We start from the raw sequence: 25777 nt of genomic DNA, 5'->3' as shown, positions 1-25777 counted from the left end.
ACTTTAAATCTGATATACCACTGGGTTCATAGCATTTCATGGTAATATTCTGTATCCTCTTAGGTTCAAGTAACAGAGTCTCTAGGGAATGTGTATAAAATGATAACAGGATAAGAGTGTTAAGCATTATAGAAGACAACAGTAAAGAAGATCTATGCAAATTTAAGTTATATTTTCCACACCAAATCCCTTTACAGACAGACAGACATACTAACTACACAACCACCCCACACTGAAATGCAGCCCTTCATAAGATAAAATGCACCAGCTATTCAGCAGGTCACAACACCACCATACTTTCAGCTATGAAAAAGTATAATGTGGCCAACTGGAAACTGCAAGGTATATATAAGGAGGCAAAAAGTAAAAGCCTTAGTATAAATTTGGCTAGGACATTTGGGTTAACATTTCTGGATAAGTTCATGGAGGATAGGTCCATCAATGGCTGTTAGTCAGGATGGACAGGGATGGTGTCCTCAGCCTCTGTTTGCCAGAGGCTGGAAATGGGCGACGGAATGCCCCCCTTACTTCTGCGCTGCTGCCTTCAGAGCTGGGTGTGGCTGATAGTGGCCGCTACTGACTGAAGGCCCAGCTCTGCAGACAGCAGCGCAGCAGTAAGGGGGGCAGTACCATGCCATGCCATCCTCACTTCTGCGCTGCTGCTGGGGATGGCTTTGCCTTCAGAGTTGGGCGCCCGGCCAGCAGCCACCGCCCTCCAGCTGCCCAGCTCTGAAGGCAGCACTGCCATCAGCAGCAGCACATAAATAAGGGTAGCAGCACAGCAACCCCCGCCCTACAATAATCTTGCAACCCTCCCCCCCCAACTCCTTTTTGGGTCAGGACCTCTACAATTACATCACCGTGACATTTCAGATTTAAATGGCTGAAATCATGAAATTTACTATTTTAAAAATCCTATGACCATGAAATGGACCAAAATGGACTGTGAATTTGGTAGGACCCTATCAATGATTAATTCCTTTCCTAATAGGATTAATATGGACAATGGGTGTGTGTTCAAGAGACAAATAAGCCTGAACCAGAATTCCAGATCTGAAACCCTGTCAGCTTTGAGGAAAGTCTGATCTAGACCAGAATTTCTCATCTCTGAATTTTCTGTAATAAATATAAAAATCACTTTTATTCCAGAATAAAGTGTCCACATGGGGAGCTATTGCCAGATAGTTATAAAGGAATAGCTTATTCCACCATCGCTATGCCAGTCAATTTCCCGATGTAGACAAGGCCTAAGAAAGGAAGAGAGACACAGTAAAGTAAGTAAGAGTGAATTCCCTTAACTGGCTAAATATTATTCCTACTTTTAAAGCTATATTCCTTTTCTTGATGGTGAAAGGACTTTTTCTGAATAAGAATATGTTTAAATTGTTAACAAAGGCATGATTATGAACTCGAATTATGTCCTGCTGTAAAAGGTAGCTTTAGGGGATGAAAGGCATCCATACCAATGATGACTAGTACATACTGGGTCCATTGCTAGTCAAGCCTTTGGAAACCCTTCTAGAATGAAATGCATTTAAATTAAACTCTTCACTGCTAAAAACTAGCATTTACTATTGAAGCCCTATTTGATGAGGAAATTTTTTAAATTTAAAAATAAATTAAAAGAGCAGCCGATGCTTGCCAAACTGCTTGCAGCATAATTCAGGGGCACATCTCTTCCAAGAATCCCATCCTTCACATACCGTGTCCCTTGAATGCCACATGGTATTAAAGTTTGCAAAAGTGACAGAGTCAGACACAGAAAGCACTCCAGCAACGGCAAAGGAATTACAGCACAGTAGTCCCTGGCAAACACTACCTACACTCCAGGTGCAGATGCTTTCCATTTCAATTACTGCTAGCACTGGTCATTAAGAAGGTGGATGGAGATTTTTATGGGTCACCTTATTTGGCTTTTGTGTTGGTTTTTATATTTTAGTTTTCTGGTATCTTCAATATCACTTTAAATGGTTGTACAGTGTTGCCAAGTTTCTCAGTATGTATTTGCTCCATGTATGCAATTATTATTTGCGAAGTGCACTGTCATTACAGTGTCTTCCACTTGCTATATACTTTCACTCTAAGAATTGTAACCGGGGTTTTTGCATTATAAATAGATTTACTGATTTGTTTAGAGTTGTAATTATTTCTTACAACTCTAAACAAAGTTCACTTATAGAATGTGGCATGCAGGTCCGAGCCTGACATCTGAAGAATATCTCAAGTAGGATTGTCCAAATAACCAAATATTCTGTTCAGGTGAAAAGGAAAAAAAAAAAAGCCCAAACAAAAAAAATTGTTTCAGGTCAACCCAAAACAAAAATGTTTTGAAGTTTTCAGCAAACTGAAACATCAAAAAATATGTTTCATTTCATGTCAATCAAAACATTTTGGTTGACTTGAAACAAAACATTTAGTTTCAATGTCAAGGCTTTTAAAACATTTTAAAATTGTTTTTTTAAATAAAATTGGAAGTTAATTCGTAATAAAAAGTCAACATGTTTAGTTGCTGAAATGGCAAATGACAAATATTTCAACATTTCCCATTTTTTTTCTATTTTGAATAAAATAAGTTGCCAAAATGGACCCAAATTCATAAATTGTTTCAGTTGACGTGAATCTGCATATTTTGGTGAAAAAAAGGTTTCACATGAAAAATTTCGCCCAGCTCTAATCTTGAGTCTTACAAAGTACAGCAGAACATACATAAAACCCTATTCTTTCAGCTAATGAAAGCTTTATTTTTTCTTCTCCTGTCCAGCAGAAAAGGAGAATAGTCAATATTGAGGACTGCATGGGAACTACAAGAGAAGGGTTTCTTGGTCCCACTTGCAGGCTGGGCTCTGTAGGAAAGCATTTATCAGAGCGAGTATGGAAAGAGACTGCTTCAAGCAAGTTTGGGTTAAGTAGTGTCTCACCGCCAAAGGGAGCAACCTGTTTGCTCTCTTGCTGATTTGGGGTTCTTGTGTGTCATTGCTCCGAAGTCTAAGAAATAACGTAGTGTTATGCTACAACCTTCCAGCAAGAATATTTGTTTTTAATCTAACTTCTTTGTGTGTATGCAGTGAACATAAAGAGTCAGGACAAAAATCCTTATTCATAAAACTTATAGAAAGAAATAGCCCAACTTCAAGCCTGCTTTAGTAAGCCCTTCGACGTAAGTACACTATCTGAAGTGATGGAAAACTTTTTTTTGCTGAAGTTGCTTTAGCAACAGGCAGCCCTATTTCAGAAACTATATACATCAGACTCTGTGCAGCTGCTGTACTCATGGAGTTTAATAAAGCCAGTGCATGGGAAAACTGCTTAGAGTCCACAGGCTTGATTTTTTCTAGATACTCACCAGCCTGAGTTTCTGGATTCTTGCTTTTCTCTCCAGCTCATCCATTATCTACAGGCTATCTTTAATAACCTGAATAAGCACTAGTGAGTTCTAGCCATGCCTTTCTGCTCCTCTGAAATAAGGAGTTGTCTTGGTATCTCAGAATTCCCAAACAGTGCTTGGTTGACCCTTTGAATAGAAAGGTGTGACTTTTCTTAGCTTCCTGTGACCCTACGCCCCATATTCTTCATAAGAGATATGCTTACAATATGAATATGGCATAACTAAGATATGTTTTATGGAAGATGGGTCATGTGAGATATCATTGGAAAGGTTATGTTTTACTGAATGTGATTATCCAATTTGTATGCATGTATCATTTCTGTATTTGAAGTCAGAAATATTGACTATGTAATAATTACATCTATGTTTTTACGTGGGGAATGCCCACTGGACAGTATGCAAACAGCCTGGATGGGCCATTAGGAAGGACAATAGAACTTTGAAGATGCTAATCTCCCTCCTTCCTGAGAAGTTTCCTGGGATGCTGCTTTAACACTGCAGGGTCAGGTGATCATATCACCTGGTACTGGACATCATTTTTGACTTTTGGTATTTTTCCATTGGAAGGGGGTGGGGGTCAAAATAGGAAACAAAGGATTCCCGCCATATGTAAATCCTATTTAAGGTGGGGAGTGAGTTAATCTTGGCTCCACTGCCTCCCTGCCCAAGAAGGAAGACTGCTGAAAACACCTGAAGAAACAAAGGAACTAAGCGGGGAGGATGTAGGGGACGGGGACGGGCTGAGCCCAGGCAAGAAAGGTCAGCCTGTGAAGGGTATAACTGCAGATTTAAGCTGCAAGCAGTGCAGTTACCTTCAAGAAACTCTGCAACCTGCATAAAACAACTTTTAGGGTGAGAAATTACTGTTTGTAGCCAATTTCTTTAATGTATTAAGCCTAGTTTGCATGTTTGTTTTATATGCTCATTGGTCTGCTTTGTTCTGTTTGTTGTCCCTTATAATCACTTAAAAACTACCTTTTGTAGTTAATAAACTTATTTTGTTTATTCTAAAACCCAGTTTGTGCAATTCATAACTGGGGCGGGGGAGCTGTGCATATGTTCCTCCACACTGAAGGAGGCAGCGAATTTCATGGGTTTACACTGTATAGATCTCTCTACATCACAAGACAATGCAACTTTGGGTTTACACTCCAGAGGGTACATGCACCAGAGCACTGGGTAATTCCCCGAGCTGAGTCTTCCCACACAGAGCTGATTGCAGACTCTCTGTGATTCCACAGCTGGGTGATTCCATGTGTGTGTGCGCGTGTGCGCAGCAAGACAGCGTGTGGGAGCCCAGGCTGGTGGAACAGGTGGGCTCGGTGAGATCCCAATACATCAGGCGGCACCTCCGAAGGGGGGGGGTCCAACCCATCACACCTTCCCATCCAAATTAGGAGCTTTTAGATATTATTAGCATAATCACCCAATATTTGTGCAGGTGCAGCAGGATAATCATCTCTGACCCTCCAAACACTTTGTATGTTCACGTTTTATTTAATATTGCATAGGCCTGTTCAATTCTATGTGGTAACTCTACAGGAGTCTATTCCATTCACTGCCTGTTTTTTCTGGGACCTGCTGAATTCTTCCCACTAAGCACCTGTCTGTACCCTGCACAAGAGGTTCACTCTATCACTGAGAACAGGTCCATTAAAGGTGACCCACATGGGATTTTCTATTCATACTGGTACGATATATGGAGAAGGCCTGAAAGCTGCTGCATGGGGCGGGAGAGGAGGAAGGAGGGGATAATCTGCTTTGTTTGTCTGATTTTAGAAAGAGCTAGCAGGAAAGTCAGCTCAATTGTTGCCCAGCTACTGGATCACTTGTAGGGGCTCTCTGCGGATGTTTATCATTAGCTCTCAGATCTTAATTGAAGAGCTACAAATGTTGAACCTCTAGCAAGAGCTTCATTTCCCAACAATGTCAGTCAGTCATTGCAGTTATATTTGTTGAAAACCCAGAAATTTAAAATGACTAAAAATCCCCTCCCCTCAGTGGTTACAGTCTTGGCTCTTGTGATGTCACTATTTCAAAGGTTGTCCAGTCACCATAGAGTCTTACAGGATGGAAAGGATCTGAGTTTCTAATATAAAAATAAGCCCAAAAGTAACCCCTCACCATTTTCATGCCTTCTTTTTGCATTATAAAGCAGCAAAACTGGGTACAAAGTCTTTTTCTGTCCTGCACAGCATCTTTAAAATGGAGAAATCCCTTTGGGTCTCAGCTCAAATCAGTAAGCAGTTCTCCTCCTTAATCAAAGTGGAAATGTTTCCTTTGAGGTTAACATTTCCTATCATGGCTAAAGTGTCAGTCTCTCCTTTGGTACTATATTTAAAGAGGCAGTATCCTTATTTTCCAGTAATTCCATCTGCTCAAAAAGGAAAGGAGTCCTTGTGGCACCTGAGAGACTAACAGATTTATTTGAGCATAAGCTTTCATGAGCTACAGCTCACTTCATCGGATGCATTCAGTGGAAAATACAGTGGGGAGATTTATATACATAGAGAACATGAAACAACGCGTGTTACCAAACACACTGTAACGAGAGTGATCACTTAAGGTGAGCTATTACCAGCAGGAGAGCGGGGTGGGGGGGGGGACCTTTTGTAGTGATCATCAAGGTGGGCCATTTCCAGCAGTTGACCAGAATGTCTGAGGAACAGTGGGAAGGGGAAGGGGGGAATAAACATGCGGAAATAGTTTTAATTTGTGTAATGACCCATCCACTCCCAGTCTTTATTCAAGCCCAAGTTAATTGTATCCAGTTTGCAAATTAATTCCAATTCAGCAGTCTCTTGGTGATCTTCCTGAAAACACCATCCTGGCCACTATGGAGGTAGAAGCCCTCTACACCAACATTCCACACAAAGATGGACTACAAGCTGTCAGGAACAGTATCCCCGATAATGTCACGGCAAACCTGGGGGCTGAACTTTGTGACTTTGTCCTCACCCATAACTATTTCACATTTGGGGACAATGTATACCTTCAGATCAGCGGCACTGCTATGGGTACCCGCATGGCCCCACAGTATGCCAACATTTTTATGGCTGACTTAGAACAACGCTTCCTCAGCTCTTGTCCCCTAATGCCCCTACTCTACTTGCGCTACATTGATGACATCTTCATCATCTGGACCCCTGGAAAAGAATCCCTTGAGGAATTCTACCATGATTTCAACAATTTCTATCCCACCATCAACCTCAGCCTGGACCAGTCCACACAAGAGATCCACTTCCTGGACACTACGGTGCTAATAAGCGATGGTCACATAAACACCACCTTATACCAGAAACCTACTGACCGCTATTCCTACCTACATGCCTCCAACTTTCATCCAGACCACACCACACGATCCATTGTCTACAGCCAAGCTCTACGATACAACCGCATTTGCTCCAACCCCTCAGACAGAGACAAACACCTACAAGATCTCTATCAAGCATTCTTACAACTACAACACCCACCTGCTGAAGTGAAGAAACAGATTGACGAAGCCAGAAGAGTACCCAGAAGTCACCTACTACAGGACAGGCCCAACAAAGAAAATAACACAATGCCACTAGCCATCACCTTCAGCCCCCAACTAAAACCTCTCCAATACATCATCCAGGATCAACAACCTATCCTGAAGGACAACCCATCACTCTCACAGATCTTGGGAGACAGGCCAGTCCTTGCTTACAGACAGCCCCCCCAACCTGAAGCAAATACTCACCAGCAACCACAAACCACACAACAGACTCACTAACCCAGGAACCTATCCTTGCAACAAAGCCCGTTGCCAACTGTGTCCACATATCTATTCAGGGGACACCATCATAGGGCCTAATCACATCAGCCACACGATCAGAGGCTCGTTCACCTGCACATCCACCAATGTGATATATGCCATCATGTGCCAGCAATGCCCCTCTGCCATGTACATTGGTCAAACTGCGCAGTCTCTATGTAAAAGAATAAATGGACACAAATCAGATGTCAAGAATTATAACATTCAAAAACCAGTCGGAGAGCACTTCAATCTCTTTGGTCACTTGATTACAGACCTAAAAGTTGCAATTCTTCAACAAAAAAACTTCAGAAACAGACTCCAATGAGAGACTGCTGAATTGGAATTAATTTGCAAACTGGATACAATTAACTTAGGCTTGAATAAAGACTGCGAGTGGATGGGTCATTACACAAAGTAAAACTATTTCCCCATGTTTATTGCCCCCACCTCCCCACTGTTCCTCAGACATTCTTGTCAACTGCTGGAAATGGCCCACCTTGATGATCACTACAAAAGGTTTCCCCCCGCCCCACCCACCCCTGTTCTCCTGCCGGTAATACCTCACCTTACGTGATCACTCTCGTTACAGTGTGTAAGAGAACATGAAACAATGGGTGTTACCAATGTACATAAATCTCCCCACTGTATTTTCCACTGAATGCATCCGATGAAGTGAGCTGTAGCTCATGAAAGCTTATGCTCAAATAAATTTGTTAGTCTCTAAGGTGCCACAAGTACTCCTTTTCTTTTTGCGAATACGGCTGCTACCCTGAAATCCATCTCCTCAGTAATTCCTATTCTTTATCCAATACGAATCCTTGATTGATGACATTCATTCTGCTAAGGCTGCTCATCTTGCAGATTGACTTTTTTAAAAAGTGTACTGCTGTCTTAAAAGCTTTCTTCAAATCCTGGTAAAATAAATTGTCCCTCAACTTCCCTACTGACTTATTCATCAGAAAACATTCAGGCAGATGTGTTGGTCAGAAGCTTTGCTTTGTGATTCCTTGCAGAGTCTATTGGATTGAACCACAGACAGACTGTAACAAATGGGATCACATTTCAGAATATGAAGAATTAAGTGTTCCAAAGGCGAGGAAGAGTAGGAGGAGGTGGATGAGTCATCTGAAAATAATCCATCTTCACAGCAGCCTCTAAACAACCACTGCATAGCTGTGACCATTAAACAGGACTGAAAAGGGATAGCAAATGTACCACCATCTCTTCTACAGGCAGCACAGGAGGCAAGACTTCCGAAATGTTAAAGCAATGGACTCTCAAGCTAGGAGTCGGACGCATTTGTACTCACACATGGTATACAAGAAATGAAACACGACCAAACCATTTTCTAGGAGTACAAAGAGAATCCAAGAGAAAGCAAACCCAGCAGAATCCCATTTATCAAACTCCTGGGAAAAATATCCTATAATACCCCTAAGAAAGCTAAATTATCTATAATACTAGGGGTTTGATAGGAGAGATAAGTATTAACATCTGTCTCTGCTAACACTCAGCTATTCTTTTAAATGCAAAGGGTATATTAAAAAACACCACTACTTCAGAGGGAATGTACCAAGTGCACTGAAGATGCATTTTGTTTCTTATACCCAATAACTAGGCAGCACTGACATACTAAACCTTTCTAAATGGAGCATAAAATCAAGGAACATGCCCTCATAAAATACCAAAGTGGAAGGCAGAATAGTCTTAGTATACAGCAGGTTTGATAAATGACTCAGAAGAGCAAGGGTGAGGATAACAGATAACGTCCATGTGATAAGGAATGCTGTAAAACATGACGTCTTATATAACCACCTTTTCCACCACTGCATGCAGTTTTAATTTTCCTTTTTCTTCCTTACCCCCCACACCTTAACTTTTTAGAACTATCTCACTGAAAAAAGTAGTAGAGTCCGTGTTCCAGTTTTCCTTTTTCTGCTCTAATTGTTCCAAAGTTTGCAAAGTTATGAAAAATTGCAGACTGAATTAAGAAAAAGATTCACTGGGAAAAACTGTGAGGGGGGGAGGGGAATGGAAAGGACAAAAAGAGTGAGTTCATTCCAAAACCTTGGATCAGCCCCAAGAAAACTATGTCTCCTGTACAGATGAATTGGTAGAAAAATGTATTATGCCTGAGGAGCTGAGTTGCCAGCCACAGTCATCATTTGGAGCTGCTGGTGATCTTTGAGCTATTCTGGACCTAGGCCATACACAGGCTGAGGAAGCTAATTCAGCCCTAGAGTGACAGAAGCAGCTATAAAGTGACTCTGCCTTCCACCAGAATGATTTCCAGCACATAGACCTGCTACTTGGAACAGGATTTGCATCTCTACATTTTATCTTGTGTTGGATGGGATGATGAAGAGTAAAATTAATTTTATTAAGAACCAATGTATGAACTGATAAACTAATAATGATTTCAAGTGGCATCTCACCACACTGAAAATCAGGCCATTTATCTGCCTAAATATGGTTTCAGGTGCTCAATTTTCAGGAACCCAGGTATGAAAATTTTGGGCTATTTTATTTCCTTATATAATTATTTGATTTATATTATAAAACCTGGTTTTAAGATGTTTGATGGGTTATTTTGGAAAGCATGCATGTTTGAAGTGGGCAAGAGGAATAGTGAAATACAAAGGAAGTTTTGGAGTAAGACAGGGAATTAGCTAAGGGAAAAGGAAACTGAAGGAGTAGGGTGGTTGAAAATGGAAAGAAAAGGAGGGAGGGTGGGGGGAGAGGAGGGAGGTGAGAAGCATTAATGGGGAGAATGATATTGTACAGCTGAACGGTTGCAGTGAAGAGTGCATTGAAGGGTAACCAATCACCAATGACAAAACAGCAAATAAGAAAAAAAACTCGACCAAGTCCGAGTTTCAGAGCTGAATTAATGTGATGATATCAGGAGCAATCCCTCTAGGTTGGTGTGGGAAGCAAACTGGTGGCTAGAAAACTCTTCCCCAATGTCCCCTCAACTACAGCTAGTGCTGGCTGCTTTGGGCTAATACCACCAAGGTCCCACCTTCTCAAGCTCATCCTAGCTACTTCTGCTCATTCCTATAGGGCAGAGGAATGCAAACTCAGGGTATCATTTGGGTCCTGGATCCAAGATATATTGATGTGAATTTGGGGTAAGAAAATCCTTTTAAAAATGCCCCCTTATACATTCTTCCCCTTCTATAGTGCAGAGATATTGTCAGACAACTAAAAACAGCAAAAGAGATCAAGTATGTATGTTGTAGTCATGCACTCTTAGGCTTATTTTTTATTTTTTGGAAGGAGGATGGAAATTATTCTCGTTGGAATGTCAAAAACGGGCTCCTGGGAGAGAATGAAGGTGGTAAGAAGAAGAAAGGAAAAAAAGAGGAAGTTTAAATCATCACACAGGAGGAACCTTTGGCTGCCGGAATTTTTAAAGATAAAATTATAAATTATGTTAGCAAGATGAAATACCTTCCGAGTTACAAACTGTTGGATTCTTACTATATGTTGGTAGAATCAATGGTAACCCCAGTACGATTAAAAAAAAAGCCACTCTAGTTATTAATTAGCTCAGAAATGGAACATTCTTAATTTTTAAACAGAATTTTTAAACAGGCATCTGTGTTTATGGTACTAAAAATAGTAACTATTTATACACAAGAAGTATTTTATTTCAAATAATAAATGTACTAATGGAGCAATTTACTTGTCAAATGCGATAGTTACCAATCAGCTTCTCTCTTCCCAGACACATATGGATGAAACATACGGTATCACATAAGGTATATTTTCTTTAAAGAACTATTCATCAGTCTTGCAAAAACATACACTGTACACAGTGTATACAAGCCATAGTATTTTACAACACTTGCCCTTACAAGCAACTCCAGATACATCACCTGACAAGTCAATTTCCATGCACAGATAATTTCTCAAAATCCATTTCAACTCACTTCATGAATTTGCTAATAGTTACCAGATAGTGGTATCTAAGAGAACAATTTTGTCCTATATTTAGAATATGCTGATATTTTTAAATATTTCTATTGTACTGATTGATAAGGAGAGTCTTTATTCTAATTGGCGGCCCTGACCGTGCAGAATCCTTGCCAGAGGAACCATTGAGTGGACTTGGCCAACTAAACTGCTGCTAGGAGGCCAAGAGGGGATTACAACACACAAGTAATAACTTGATAGCATTATGTTGGGAAAGGCTCAAGTTACTTCCCTTCTCTGTTTTCTGTGTTCAGCTATTATTCTATTACTTTTTGTTTAAACAAGATCCAGAATTTTAATTCCTGTTTAAAGAATAAAAAGAAGCTTTACATTTAAAAACTGGATGGGAAAGGTGTAAATGTAACAAAGTACTAAGAGATGCAATAGGCAGGATATATGCCCATATGTGATACTATATTAGTGGTAGGTTGAATGCTCTGAATGCATAATATATTTGACCACATCAGCCCTCTCTGCATCTCTCCATTGACTCCTTCTCTATCCCTCAAAACGACTATTTGACTTCACTTCCAAGGCCCCTCAAGGTCTATCCTCATCCTACCTATGATCTCTCCTTTAGAATCAAAAGTTCGACTTCTGCCTCTGATCAGCCCATGATGTCAGTCTCCATTGCCCACTTGTTAAATTTAAAACAGGCACCTTCAGGGCTTTCTCCCATGCCACCCCTCACTTGTTTCTTTGCACTTGCCTGTCGGTCTGTATCCATCCATTGTTTCTTGTCTTACACTTAGATTGTAAGCAATTTGGGGCAGGGAGTGTCTTTGTTCGGTGTGTGTACAGCGCCCAGCACAGTGGGGTTTGGGTCCATGATTAGGGCTCCATAGGCACTACAATAATACCAATAATACATTAAACTCAAATACAGTGTGTGAACTGAGCATCTTGCCAGAATGAAAAACAAAGCTAATGTAGAAGACTGTGTACTTCTGTGAAATATGTTTCGATAAGACACACACCAGATTGCACCAAATGGCATCCCAAAGACAAAACATGTTCTTCAGAAGTATATTTATGAGCCAAGGATAAAAGATATCCTTGCCAGGGATAATTTAGCTGCATTCAGAGAGAGTCACCATGAACTCTCCTTGGAGGTAGGGAAATCCACCCAGCTCCCTGTTCAGATCCAAACATGTCTTGAATATATTGGGAGACTTTTTAAGGTCTTGGAATTTGATGTTATCAGGCACAGTGAGCAAAACATGTGTGAGGGACAATTCTCCAAATAACCAAAGGGTCTCGCATTCACTAGTCTCCCTGAAGTAGCCGAAAGACTGTGTATGCATTCCACTGAATTTAAGATTAGGTTTTTTTCAAAAGGTTCCTCATAATTATCATCAGGATCTTCACATTGATTTCAGTTTTCAAGCTGTTCTTCAGGTAGTCTTCTCCCACTAGACAAAAAGCCAATAAATCCGCCAGACGGCCCCGTACGCAGAAAATGTCACCAGTTTTCACCTTGCTAAGCCACATACCCACAATTCCACACTCAAAGGGGCAGGCAGGTAGGGTTTTTAAGCGACCATAAAGGGACAAGAACTTGAGAAAGGATGACAACTGAATGAGGAAGTTGCTGCAGAGAGCTTGGGAAGCCAGTGGCCCATTTACCTACTGGAATTGATGCAGGAATCTTTGATAGGAGCATAAGCATGATAGCACCTTCTGGGATAGTTATGCAGCTCAAAATTCCCCATCAGAGGCACTTCTGCAGAGCCAGCTGCAAAGCCTAAACTCCCAACCATGAGCTTGCACTACTAACTGGGCTACTCTCTAGTTTGCAGCATCCCTGCCCATTACTATTAAGGCTGATCCAGCTCCAAGGGTGAATACCGTGCCTAGAACAAACTGTGTCCCAACTGTTGCTGGGTCTGCACTTCCCTTCTTCATCTCTCAGTGATAACAACCATGATCAGAGCAAATTAAACACAACTTCCAGGCTGGAGATCTGCGTTCCTGCCTCACTCCTACATTAAGTGAGCTAGACTAGGCTTAGGCAAAAGGAAAAGCTTTCAGTTTACTCTGGCTGCCACATTTCCCACTGGGTAAAGAGGCTGCCAACAGCAATGGGTGCACTGCATTTACTCTAGTTACTTCGTTTACCTGCAGAGGGTGAGGGGGAAGAGACAGTTAAATGGAGAGAACTCAGTACAGACCCACAACCATAAAAATTTAACTGGATCTATATTGAGAGACCTCAGTGGGTGCTGAATACACGTGTCTGTGACACTTGCCAATCCAAAGAGAAAAACAAGCTATAGCCTGGCCTTTGAATACAGAAGTAGAAACAAACAAGCACTTGAATTCCATCTCCCTTTGCAACTTGGTATATCTTGCACGCTCTAAACCAGGCTCCCCCTGACCAAGAGACACACATAAATGCAGTCTAAACTTGTTTCTCAGAGCCAAACTACACAAAAATTTAGGTAGGGGGACAGTGAGCATCATGCTTAACTGAAACAAATAAATTTGAATTGTCATCTGAAATATCTGCATCCAATCCCCACTGAACCCCATTGTCCTCTGTCCCCAAACAATCTCCTTCCAATTCTAATTGTGTAATCTTTCAGGAAAGGAGAGGGTTACTAACCCTCATGGAGTCTCTACACCTTCCTCCCAGGCCTTTTGAGAGCTAGCAGGCAAGGCTGCTATCCTAAAATCTTGGATGGCAAAACCCCTTTCCCTGAACACTGTAGGGGAAAGCAGAACAGAGCTATTCCTTGCTGCTACTACTGACACCATGCTCACTCTCGCTCACTGGCTCTGAAGGAGCACACAAAACATAGCCACTCTCTCTGAGAAAAAAAGTGTCACAATAGCTTTGTTTAACCCTTTTGAGCGCATGGGATCAGTTCAAACAAAATAGCAGAATCAGTACCAGGCAATATTTCTAACTCTACTTGAAATACAAAAACTTTTGCCACAAATGTTTTCAGTCACCTTCGGTGCAGGAGTTAATCAGCCCATCGATAGAAAAATGAACTTGGTAACATACTAGAAAATAATACTTTCATTTTTATTGTAGGATAACCACTTTTTCCTGTTTTACCAAAATTCAACATTAGTGCCTAAATGATGACTTCCTATTCAAGGTGCCCACAGGCAGAGGCAATATCACCTCACAGATTTTGTTACTTTGGGACTCTGAACATTTCTGTGGGAATCAAACAGGAATGCTGGGATCTTAAATTTGGAATGAACATCAGTCAAGAGAATTTGTACATATTTTCAATGCAAAGTATCAGATTTCATTATGCCATAATTTTAGCACATTTAAAATGTTCTACAAACTTATTAAGACAATCTTATGGCAAATTTCCAAGGTATGCGGTAGATCTAGGTATCATTAATTCTCAGCATGCACTGGCATTCTGTTGCAGGTTAACCTTGCATGAAGTAATATTACAGCTTAAGAAACAAAACAAAGAAACAACAAATCTGCAGAATTCATGTGTGTGTGTTAACAAAAAGGTACTGGATTTAAGTTTCCAATGACTCTGCTATCCAGGATATCACTATCCCTAGTCTTATACCCTGTAGCCAGTGGTGAGCTGGAGCCAGTTCGCACAGATTCACTGGAACCAGTTAGTGGTGCCTTAGGTGCCGACTCTGTGGGTGCTCTGGGGCTGGAGCACCCACGGGGAAAATTTGGTGGGTGCACAGCACCCACCAGCAGCTCCCCACCCAGCTCACCTCCGCTCCGCCTCCTCTCCTGAACGCTCTGCTTCTCCGCCCCCTCCCCCTGCTTCCCGCGAATCAGCTGTTCGTGCAGGAAGCCTGGGAGGGCTGAGAAGCAGGCGGGGGCTTCGTGCTCAGGCCCAGGGAGGCGGAAACAAGCTGGGGCAGGGGGGCATGAGGAGGGCCACCCGCACCGCAGCAGGTAACTGGAGGGGCGGAGGGCACGCAGGGGAACCGCTCCCTGCCCCAGCTCACCTCCTCCTCCCTGGGCCTGAGCGCGAAGCCGCCTCCTGCTTCTCAGCCCTCCCAGGCTTCCCGCGCGAACAGGTGATTTGCAGGAAGCCGGGGGAGGTGGCGGAGAAGCAGAGCGGGGCGGCGCGTTCAGGAGAGAAGGCGGAGCGGAGGTGAGCTGGGCGCGGGGTGGGGAGCTGTCGGTGGGTGCTCTGCACCCACCAAATTTTCCCCATGGGTGCTCCAGCCCCAGAGCACCCATGGAGTCGGTGCCTAAGGCGCCACTTTTGATGTGATCAGTGGGGGGAGCGGCCGCTCCCCCTGCTGCCCCCCCAGCTTCGCTACCCCGCCCCTAGGAGCCAGAGGGACCTGCCGGATGCTTCCTGGGAGCTGCCCCAGGTAAGCAACACTGGGACTCCCCACCTCACCCCCTAGCAGGTCCCTCTGGCTCTTAGGGGCGGGGCGGGCACCCACTACGGTGGCCGATGAGATGCTCCTGCCCGGTTCTGGGGGCAGTCAGGGGACAGAGGAGGGGGGTGGATGGGGCTGGGATCCCGGGGTGGGAGGGGTGTCAAGGAACGCAGGGGGTTGGATGAGGCAGAAGTCCTGGGGGGCGGGGCCCCGGGGTGGGCCCCGACCCCCTTGTAGGGTGAGGAGGGAACCAGTTGTTAAAATTTTGGCAGCTCATCACTGCCTGTAGCTATGCATGCGTCACACACATTTACAAAAAGATGCATTAACTAGTGTTTTCCTCCCACTTCCGCCATACTTCTCTTTGCATGAGACTAGAGGAGCAATTGTGCTAAAGTGACTCCTGAAATTCAGGACTCCCACGTGGGTGAAGAGACCCTCAAGTCAGGTCCCAGTCTTAGGGCTGCCATCTTCATAATATTTAGAAACTGGACACTCCAGCAGGACTGCCAGAACCTTCCCTGCCCTGTCCCTTCCCCCCTCTGCTTCCCCTCTCCCTCAGTCTAGGTTGAGAGGATCTCGCCTGCAGAGCTGGGGCTGGGAGCTATAGCAACCTGACACAGGTAGGAGGCAGCCCTGGTTGAGTTGGGGCTGGAGCAGGTAATGAGCCAGTGCTTCCCCACTTTCCCCAACCTCAGCAACCGGACTTTGGGTGTCCAGTCAGTAGATCCGCCCGGACACTGTCAGGTCCACTTTTTGATTGGACTTGCTGGTCAAAAACCAGGCACCTAGCCACCCTACCCAGTCTGCAATATTCTAACAACTCCTCAAGCAAGAGAGAATGAAAAAAAAGCAATTTTTTAGAAGAAGAATGTTAAAAGATTACCTTATCCTCTTATCTTCCACTTTTTTCAAATACTCATCTCTCTTCAATACTCCTAGTATTGTTTCCCTCTCATGTTCCAACAAAAATGACAAATTGATGATCTCCAGGTTTTTTGACATGATTCTTCAATAGTGATTTTTCCAACAGTTGGGTTTCCAGAGAATAAACTGTTTACTGCAAGTTTCAAAGGCACATTTGTCACACAGGTACAAGATTTACAAGATAGCCTGACAGAGAGCTCTTCATTAAATTACCCAGATATTAAAAGCATGTGACCATGTCTTCCACCTGCAGGAGAGAAAGGTTTCTGCTGTGTTCTTTAAGAAATTCTCTCATTTTCCTGGTTACAGAATGTTCATTGCATCTTTTCTGGTCTTCCTTGACATGCTGCAAGCCTTCAACCCACATTCATAGAAGGTGTCTGAGTTCATCTTCAACACATCAACTGTCGTCTGAAGCCACACAACAGCTGGATATTTAGACTCAAACTATCTGAAAGTCAAAAAGAAATAAAAGGAAGTGATTTTGACATTATCCCGGTCTCATCTAAGAGAAGCTAAATGAAACAGTGGTTTGGGAATCAATGTCTAATCACCTGCAGACTAACAGATTGCCCCCAGGGTCATCTATGGCCAGTACTTTCTCTTTGCTACTGTTTACTCTAAAGTGTATGAATGTCATCATGCAGGCGCCCCTCCTTCTGTAAATTCATTTGCAATTACTCTCTGGTTGTGGAAGTCCTGAATTGGCTAAACTCACTTTGGACTTGATTTTGCTATTCTTATCATGATTAGCACCATGCCACACAAACACTCCACGAATTTCACTCGGACTACTTGGATAGAAAGGTACTGCTTAATGAGAGGAGGGATGGCAGAATTGGGCTCGAGATGTCTTTGTGTGCTCTAAGGATATCACATTTCCCTTCCTCCTTCTCCGCCCCCCTCACCAATGGAACAGAACAACAAGAATCCTGAATGTCTATATCTGAGTACTAAACATACCACCATTTCAAACAGTTTGCCTCTGCTTCATGTGGTGCATGACAAGAGAACTAAAATTTTAGGGCTGTTAACCTGGAAGTTCTAGTCATCACTGCCTCACAAACTGGAACTGAAGGAAGGCACAACTGATACCGAGCTTATTCATTTAAGATAGAAGTACATTTTTATATTTGTGTGAGTCTTTTCAAAGGTTGATCTAATCTGAGTGTGTTGGGAAAGTCTGATGTGGGAAGGGGATGAGAGGCTGGGTCCAATGGAAACAGGCAGAGCTTGTATACAAGTTCCTGCAGCTCTCCTTCCTCATTAAGCCTACTCTCCAGTCACTTTTGAAAGCTTTCCTTGCCTCTCTTACATCTTCCATGTAAGTAAAAGGCCAATGGCAAGTGGTACCGAGGTGGAAGCAATAAGAATGAAGTAAAGCTAAAATGGACAACAATGGACCTGAAGAAGAGCAGTGTGTGGCTCGAAAGCTTGTCTCTCTCACCAACAGAAGTTGGTCCAATAAAAGATATTACCACACCCACCTTGTCTCAACAATAATAGGGATAGATAAACTTATGCTTCACTACCTAGTCATCACCAACAAAAGCACAGCCACAAAATACAGTATAACTGGACAAAATGAAAACGTCCTTTCCACTAAATTACTTAAATCTAGGAACAGAAATTCTGAAAAATTAGTGTTCAAGTGTGAGACCCCCCACCCCCAAAGCTTGGTGGTGAGCTTATTAGTAAATCAAGTAAATGTCACACTTTCAGGAGATTCTGCCTTGCATTGACTTCTGTTACAACAGGGATTACGTCTGACATTTCATAACCTCTTCTCAGAATGATCTTAAAAACCCCCCACCTCAGATCAATGAAAAGCTTACAGCTCCTCTACAGAATATTGCTTTTTCTCTGAAAGCAATTCAATTGCAATATTACAACAGCAGTGTTTTATGAGATGAAAATGCTGTAAAAAAACAAACATCAGATCTTAGCAGTACTACTGTGATTCAAATAAATATATTATCATGCCCCCTTTTGTGGGTGAAGAAAGTAAGACAAAGAGGTCAAGTGACATGCCCAAGGCACACAGCAACTTAGCTGCAGAGTCAGGAATAGAATTCAGGACTGCCCCACTCTCATCTCTGTGCTTATCCCTCCTGGAACACGGGAAACAAATATTTGAGTTATGGACCAGAGTATGTCCTTTGTTCAGATTGTGATTTATTTTAAATATACCATAAAAATAAAATAATTTAAATATACTTTCTAAGCAATTTTACAATGATTGATAGTAACATGTTTGATATGCTGCTTTTAAAAGAAAAGCACCAACAATGAATTGCTTCTTCTAATTTTCACTCTAAAGTGCACTTGAAGAAGCCTCTATTCATGGTTGGCAGAAGAAGTAGCTGAAAAATGTAATGCTGATAGTTATGTACATAATTTGCATTTGCTGGATTCCACTTCAGCATCTATGTCCTGGCCATGCCCCATTTCCACCCCAACACATTCACTTTTCCTCTGTCTCAGCCAGACTCATTTCAGTGTTCTGGGAGTGCCTAAATGTGCATCCATTTCTAAGAACCGTGCACATCTCCTCCTGCTACATTCAGGTGCTGAGCAAATGGTGATTGCTCATTCTTTGGTTCCTTATACTTTTTAGCAATACTTGGTAGCCAAAAAGACCAGCCAGATCGTTCTTCTAAACAGTAGGAACTCTGACCATACCAATTCATTGATGGACATCAGGGTCTCAGTTCAGCGAGGTATGTAAGCACATGCCTAACTTTAAGCACACGAGTACTCCCATTAAGAGCAATTACTTCTAAAGTATGAGTTCTTACTGGCAAACATAAAGCCATATTACTGTATTTGTGAAGCTGAGAGACTGGAAAAAAATATGGAAAAAATCTACATGCGAAGTGAATGTCCCATTACCAAGCTTTAATCCCACAAACAATTCTTTCTGGAAAGCCCAACTGACCCAATTCTAAATCTAATTCAATTCAGTTTACAAACTGGGGAGTTGTAATATACTCATACTAGATATCACCGAAGACAGGATTCAGAGAAGAATTAGGCATTAATGTGGATAATGAGAACGCACATGGTTACATTGGATAGGGTAACTCATGCTTCAGGTAGAAGCCCATTACCAACTGACAGGTCAGGTTCTACTCCCATGGGCAGGTTATCCATTTTGTAGTTTCTTACTCCTCTCTCAAAAGTGTCCACTGATAGTTACCTTCAGAAACAGGAGAGCAAACTGGATGGACACCTGTTATGACAATTCTTGTGTTCATATCTGCCTGTCTGCACTGTAAAATAGTGGCTTAATGCCATCTGTGTCCTGCACAGAAACCATTACAGCTTTTTTCCGCTGAATGCATCCGATGAAGTGAGCTGTAACTCACGAAAGCTCATGCTCAAATAAATCTGTTAGTCTCTAAGGTGCCACAAGTCCTCCTTTTCATTACAGCTTTGTTTGTGAAGTCTATTGAAACTGATTTGACTTGTGTTACAGAACGTCTTCTAGAATATTATAATATTTACCAAGTGGGCAGTTGGGCACAATTAACAGGTACGTTATCCAGATTTAAAAGGTGTTTGTAGTTAAAGTCTTTTCTTGTGTAAAACATACCATTGGTTAACTGTTACAGTGCCACATAGTTCTCCCATTACACAGCCGGAAAAGTTTCACTCTATTTGAAAACTGTTTTTGAATCTTTTACAGAAGTAGTCTAGGGACAAATCCTTCAGTCCTTACTCATGGAAAAAATCTCCCTGATTTCAACAGTGGCTTTACCTGAGTAATGACGGCAAGATTTGGCTCCTGTTGATGTAGGTGTCACCTAAAGTTACTGTTTTGCTCTGGTTTCATATTTACAAAATAGTCTGCCCTATATAAAAACTGTTAAACTACTTTTAGTAAAACACTATTCTCTTTCCTTCTTGCCTACGGCCAAGATTACTGGCTGATGAATCCTGCAGCACAGGCGAATAAGGGGATGCAAGGCTACCTAGAAGCCCTGGTCATGGACATGGACCAGGACCAGGCACTACAGAAATACAAATAATAAAACAAACAAAACAAAATAAATACCACCTGTGCCAGTTGCCCTCATTGCAGGTTGTAATGGAAGGGAAGGAGGCGGGGAACAGCAACCTCCACAGGACCACAACTTCCACCCCCCACCACTCTGGTGTGTGGGCAGAACCCCCAACACACATATCAGTGCAGCTGTGCCAGAAGAAATATTCTGTGCTACGCAGAGTCAGAGTCTGCTTCCTGGTTCCCTTACCACCAGCATCAGTGGGAGGAGTTATCTGGGCAAGATATAGGCCTTACCCCCTGAATCCCAAGCGGGAGCAGGGAAACTGGGAGGTTGCTTGCGACTCTGTCACAATCTGGTTCCCGAGTTGCTCCTGGGATAGTGACAGTATTTAATTTGGTTTAAAAAGTCTTGGACAGTTCCGTAATTGGAATCATTGGATTCAGCAGCCAGATCATTTTTCTAAACAGTAGGAACTATGACCATACCAATTTATTGATGGACATCAAGGTCTCAGTTCAGCGAGGTATATAAGCACATACCTAACTTTAAGCACAAGTACTACCATTAGCTTCACTGCAACTGCTCGTGTGCTTTAAGTTAGAAGCGTACTTCAAGGCCGTACCACACTGGAGGCCCAGTAAGGAGTGAGTAACTGCCACTGAATCTAGTCTGGGTTTGATGAGTCCTGCAAGGGCTAGGGTTGAGGACTGTTTCATTTAGTATTTTCACCAGCAGTCTGGAAAACACACATTTGCCCAAGATACAAAGCAGTAGCAAATGACTGGGAGAAGAGAGAAAGTACCAATGGGCCAGAGTTCAAATGGAACAAGAGATTATTCCAACGAACAAGAATTAAAATAAAATGAAATGTAAAATAAGAAGTCAGATTCAAGCTAGTGAGTTCTTCCCCCACAAAGGGAAGAATAAGTGAGCACAGTTAAATTCTGTGATTAACGTTAACAGTCTTTTCTGACTTTTATATTTAGGTTTATTGAATCACAAACTTTTGATGTCCTGGTTTTTAAACTCAGACTCCGCTCACTTACAAACGCTTGGGTTTGGCTACAACTACAGTGCTCTAATAACGTTTTAGATAAACACATATCTGTTGGCAAACTTAGGGTTAGAGAGCAGCTAAATGATCTATCCTGAGTATGGGGCAGCAGGAAGTAGTGTTGTCCTGGAGCAGCTCAGTTACAATCTGCCCTCTTGATCTCCTTTGCTTCTCCTGGGGGTTGGGGGAAGTAAACCATACCAGGCTTACGCCTGCCACAGTACAGTCACCCAGCTTGCTGGTGCAGCAATGCTGACAAGCACATTGAGGGGTGGAGGTAAACGGGGGGCAGAGGGGACGCAATGAACCTAGAGACCACCCAGTCCACACCCTCCTTCACTCCACCCTCCAGCAGGCACAAGGTGGAAGTAGCAGCTCTGCCTCTCCTCCTGTGCTGCAACCACTAAGGAAGCACTTTACACTCCTGTGGCTACTGATGACAGTGCCCTGAAGTGGGACAAAGAGTCTGAGTATGTCCTAGTGAATGAGCCTGCTATTGACAGAGGGTAAACAAGATCTGAAATTTCCATGGCCAGATCATAGAATCAGAACTGGAAGAGACCTCAGGAGGTCATCTAGTCCAGTGGTTCTCAAAGCCGGTCCGCCGCTTGTCCCGGGAAAGCCCCTGGCGCGCTGGACCGGTTTGTTTACCTGCCGCATCCGCTAGTTCGGCCAATCGCGGCTCCCACTGGCCGCAGTTCGCCGCTCCAGGCCAATGGGGGCTGCAGGAAGCGGCGTGGGCCAAGGGATGGACTGGCCGCCCTTCCTGCAGCCCCCATTGGCCTGGAGCGGCGAACCGTGGCCACTGGGAGTTGCGATCGGCTAAACCTGCGGACGCAGCAGGTAAACAAACCAGTCCAGTGCGCCAGGCGCTTTCCCCGAACAAGCGATGGACCGGCTGTGAGAACCACTGATCTAGTCCAACCCCCTGCTCAAAGCAGGACCAACACCAACTAAATCATCCCAGCCAAGGCTTTGTCAAGCCGAGCCTTAAAAATCTCTAAGGATGGAGGTTCCACCACCTCCCTAGGTAACCCATTCCAGTGCTTCACCACCCTCCTAGTGAAATAGTCCAGTCCCCTGCACTCAAGGCAGGACTAAGTATTATCTAGACCATGCCTGACAGGTGTTTGTCCAACCTGCTCTTAAAAATCCCCAATGATGGAGATTCCACAACCTCTCTAGGCAATTTATTCCAGTGCTTAACCACCCTGACAGTTAGGAATTTTTTCCTAATGTCAAACCTAAACTACCCTTGCTGCAATTTAAGCCCATTGCTTCTTGTCCTATGCTCAGAGGTTAAGAACAACAATTTTTCTCCCTCCTCCTTGTAACAACCTTTGATGTACTTGAAACTCTCAGTATTCTCTTCTCCAGACTAAACAAACCCATTTTTTTCAATCTTCCCTCATAGGTCATGTTTTGTAGACCTTTAATCAATTTTGTTGCTCTTCTCTGGACTTTCTCCAATTTGTCCACATCTTTTCTGAAATGTGGTGCCCAGAACTTGATACAATACTCCAGATTACTCTGCGCTGATTAGGCCTCAAGTGGAAGAATTACTTCTCGTGTCTTGCTTACAACACTCCTGTTAATACATCCCAGAATGATGTTTGCTTTTTTTACAACAGTGTTACACTGTTGACTCATTTAGCTTGTGATCTACTATGACCCCCAGATCCCTTTCTGCAGCATTCCTTCCTAGGCAGTCATTTCCCATTTTGCATGTGTGCAACTGATTGTTCCTTCCTAAGTGGAGTACTTTGCATTTGTCCTTATTGAATTTCATCCTATTTACTTCAGACCATTTCTCCAGTTTGTCCAGATCTTTTGAATTTTAATCCTGCCCTCCAAAGTACTTGCAACCCCTCCCATGCTTGGTATCGTCCGCAAACTTTATAAGTGTACTCTCTATCTAAATCATTGACGAAGACATTGAACAGATTCTGTGGTTCCATCACTTTCATTCAAGCTTGTATGAGTTATATTGTGATGTGCACACAAAACCATCACCTGCTTTACAGTAGGTAAAGTAGAATAATCTCACAAGACAATATTTGTTTTGGCTCCCATACATTTTGTCGGAAACAGTGGACATTTCTGTTATACCTAAGTGTTTTGTTTAATAAACACTTGGGGCTTGTCTACACGTATAGCTGCATCTCTCCCATCAGCATAGTAAAACTACCTCTGCGAGGGGCAGTAGCTGTGTCTGCAAGAGAAGCTCTCCTGCTGACACAGCACTGTCCACACCGGCACTTCTGTTGGTGTAACTTATATCACGCAGGGGGTGATTCACACCCCTCAGTGACATACGTTAGGCCGACATAAGCTGCAATGTAGACATAGCCTTGGACGTGTATCAGTAACAGCAGGAATCTTTGCTCAATAGAAAGAAAGCCACAATTGCTAAAAAATGGTTTGATATTATTTACAGGAAAACAACACAATGCTTCTGTATTTTAAAGAGCTATTTACACCACAGTATTAGGGACTAGGCCTGTGGTTTCACATATCGGCCGAAATGGAAATAAGCCTCCAAAATTGGATTTCTAGTCTCCTTTCACACTCTCCTGTTTCCACCTAATTCTTTAAGTACAGTAGAACCTCAGAGTTACAAACACCTTGGGAAGGGACGTTGTTCGTAACTCTGAACAAAGTGTTATGGTTGTTCTTTCAAGTTTACAGGTGAACATTGACTTGAAACATCTTTGAAACTTTACTCTGCAGAAGAAAAATGCTGCTTTTAACCATCTTAATTTAAATGAAACAAGCACAGAAAGTTTTATTACCTTGTCACATGTTTTTAAACCCCCCCCCCCATTTTTTTTCCAGTAGTTTACATTTAACACATATTGCCTGATTGTGTATTTCCAGTTCCAAATGGGGTGTGGGGCTGATGGGTGTTCATAACTCTGAGGTTCTCCTGTAGTCAGGAAAACATCTAACATTAGTTGCATTCAGCTCAATATATGAACACACACAGGGTGAATCAGCAGTTTTTGGAAGCTACATTATCTAAGCAGCTCTGAGAGTCTCTTAAAATGTTTGTTGAGCTTTTATTGGACAGCCCCATGGCTGGTTATCTTGCAGTTATCTTCATCCCAAGTGGAATAGAGATTTCACACTAAGCCAGCCAGAGGATTTGGTGGTTTTCCAGATGGCAAATTAGGATACAAGGAGGGATGTAAAGTCCCCCACAGAATGGGCTTGGTTTTATTCTACCTTTTCTTTGGGCCAGAGCCTCCATTTCATGGGCCAAAGAGCTGGGGGATTTCTGAGGCACGAGGAAAGAAGATGGAACCAGCAGAGTGGCAGAATGGCAAACTAGAAACTGGCAGGCCTTTCCATTTGTTTTTGGTTGTTGTTGTTGGTTTTTTGTTTCTTTTTTTTAAGAGGGGAGGAGTAAAATAACAGCTCACTTTAGCTATGAATACGTACTCCCTGCTAGCCACACCACTGCTGTGCTGAAAGGTAATTTCTGGAATATGGACTCTTCCACTGTAAGGCTGTAGTTAGAAAAATAGGTTTCAGTGTAAGGTTTTGTAAATGAAATGTCTTGCAAAGCCACATAAATATTTGCATGCATACACAACAACATACGCTGCATTCTGTATGTGGGCGTGTGTCCACAGAGATCACATGGAGGGGAGTAGTGGCCCACTCCCCACAAAAGGAGAAACTTGACCCACGCAGATGACAGTTTATTTAAAAAGCCAGGACTCAGTACAGAAAGATATGCTACTGCAGTGAAGGTGTGCAACCATGGGAAGTCACAATAATCAAGACACAATGGTCTTCCAATCCCTTCCCCATAAACCCCTTGACCAGAAGCGGATGATGAGTAGCTCCTAGTGGGGAAGGGTAGCTGGATGTGCTATTACCCACACCCACCACCACCAGAGACTTTTGAGGTTCTCCCCCAAGGACAGAGTTTTGAGGGATAGGAAGGAGAAAGAGGGAGAAGCAGGGACATTCCCAGGGTACATCGACATTGGAGCTGGAGGTGTAGTTTTCAGCTCAAGGAGACATATCCACACTAACTCTGCTTGAGCTAGCATACTAAAAATAGAAGTGTAAGCACAAAAGTGCGAGCAGCAGGAGGGGCTTCCCAGCTCAAGTACAATCCCGTTTGAAACCCATGGTACATACTCAGGTGGCTAGCCCCTCCCACCACGTGCTGCCACAGCTCAATTTCTATTTTTAGCACATTTGCTCACTCAGAGCTAGTGCAGGTACATCTATTGGAGCTAGAAATTGCCCCTGCTGCTCTGGTGCAGACATACCCACTGATCTGGGATTTCCCA

At 42.9% G+C, this 25777-nt stretch overlaps 1 protein-coding gene across 4 annotated transcripts in view; it reads right to left on the bottom strand.

Moving 5' to 3' along the window:
• SYTL5 (synaptotagmin like 5) overlaps positions 1 to 25777 on the bottom strand; it is a 169099-nt gene that overhangs the window by 93167 nt on the left and 50155 nt on the right. For all 4 annotated transcript variants that reach the window (XM_048864042.2, XM_048864031.1, XM_048864060.2 and 1 more), the window contains exon 2: positions 16366 to 16857. In XM_048864042.2, coding sequence (XP_048719999.1) covers positions 16366 to 16484 — 119 coding nt within the window. In that variant the 5' untranslated portion in view covers positions 16485 to 16857. The remainder of the gene's footprint in view (positions 1 to 16365; positions 16858 to 25777) is intronic.

The sequence above is a fragment of the Caretta caretta genome, chromosome 1 (genome assembly GCF_965140235.1).
Source record: "Caretta caretta isolate rCarCar2 chromosome 1, rCarCar1.hap1, whole genome shotgun sequence".
Taxonomy (NCBI): Eukaryota; Metazoa; Chordata; order Testudines; family Cheloniidae; genus Caretta; species Caretta caretta.
This window is presented reverse-complemented; position numbering and strand designations above follow the sequence as displayed.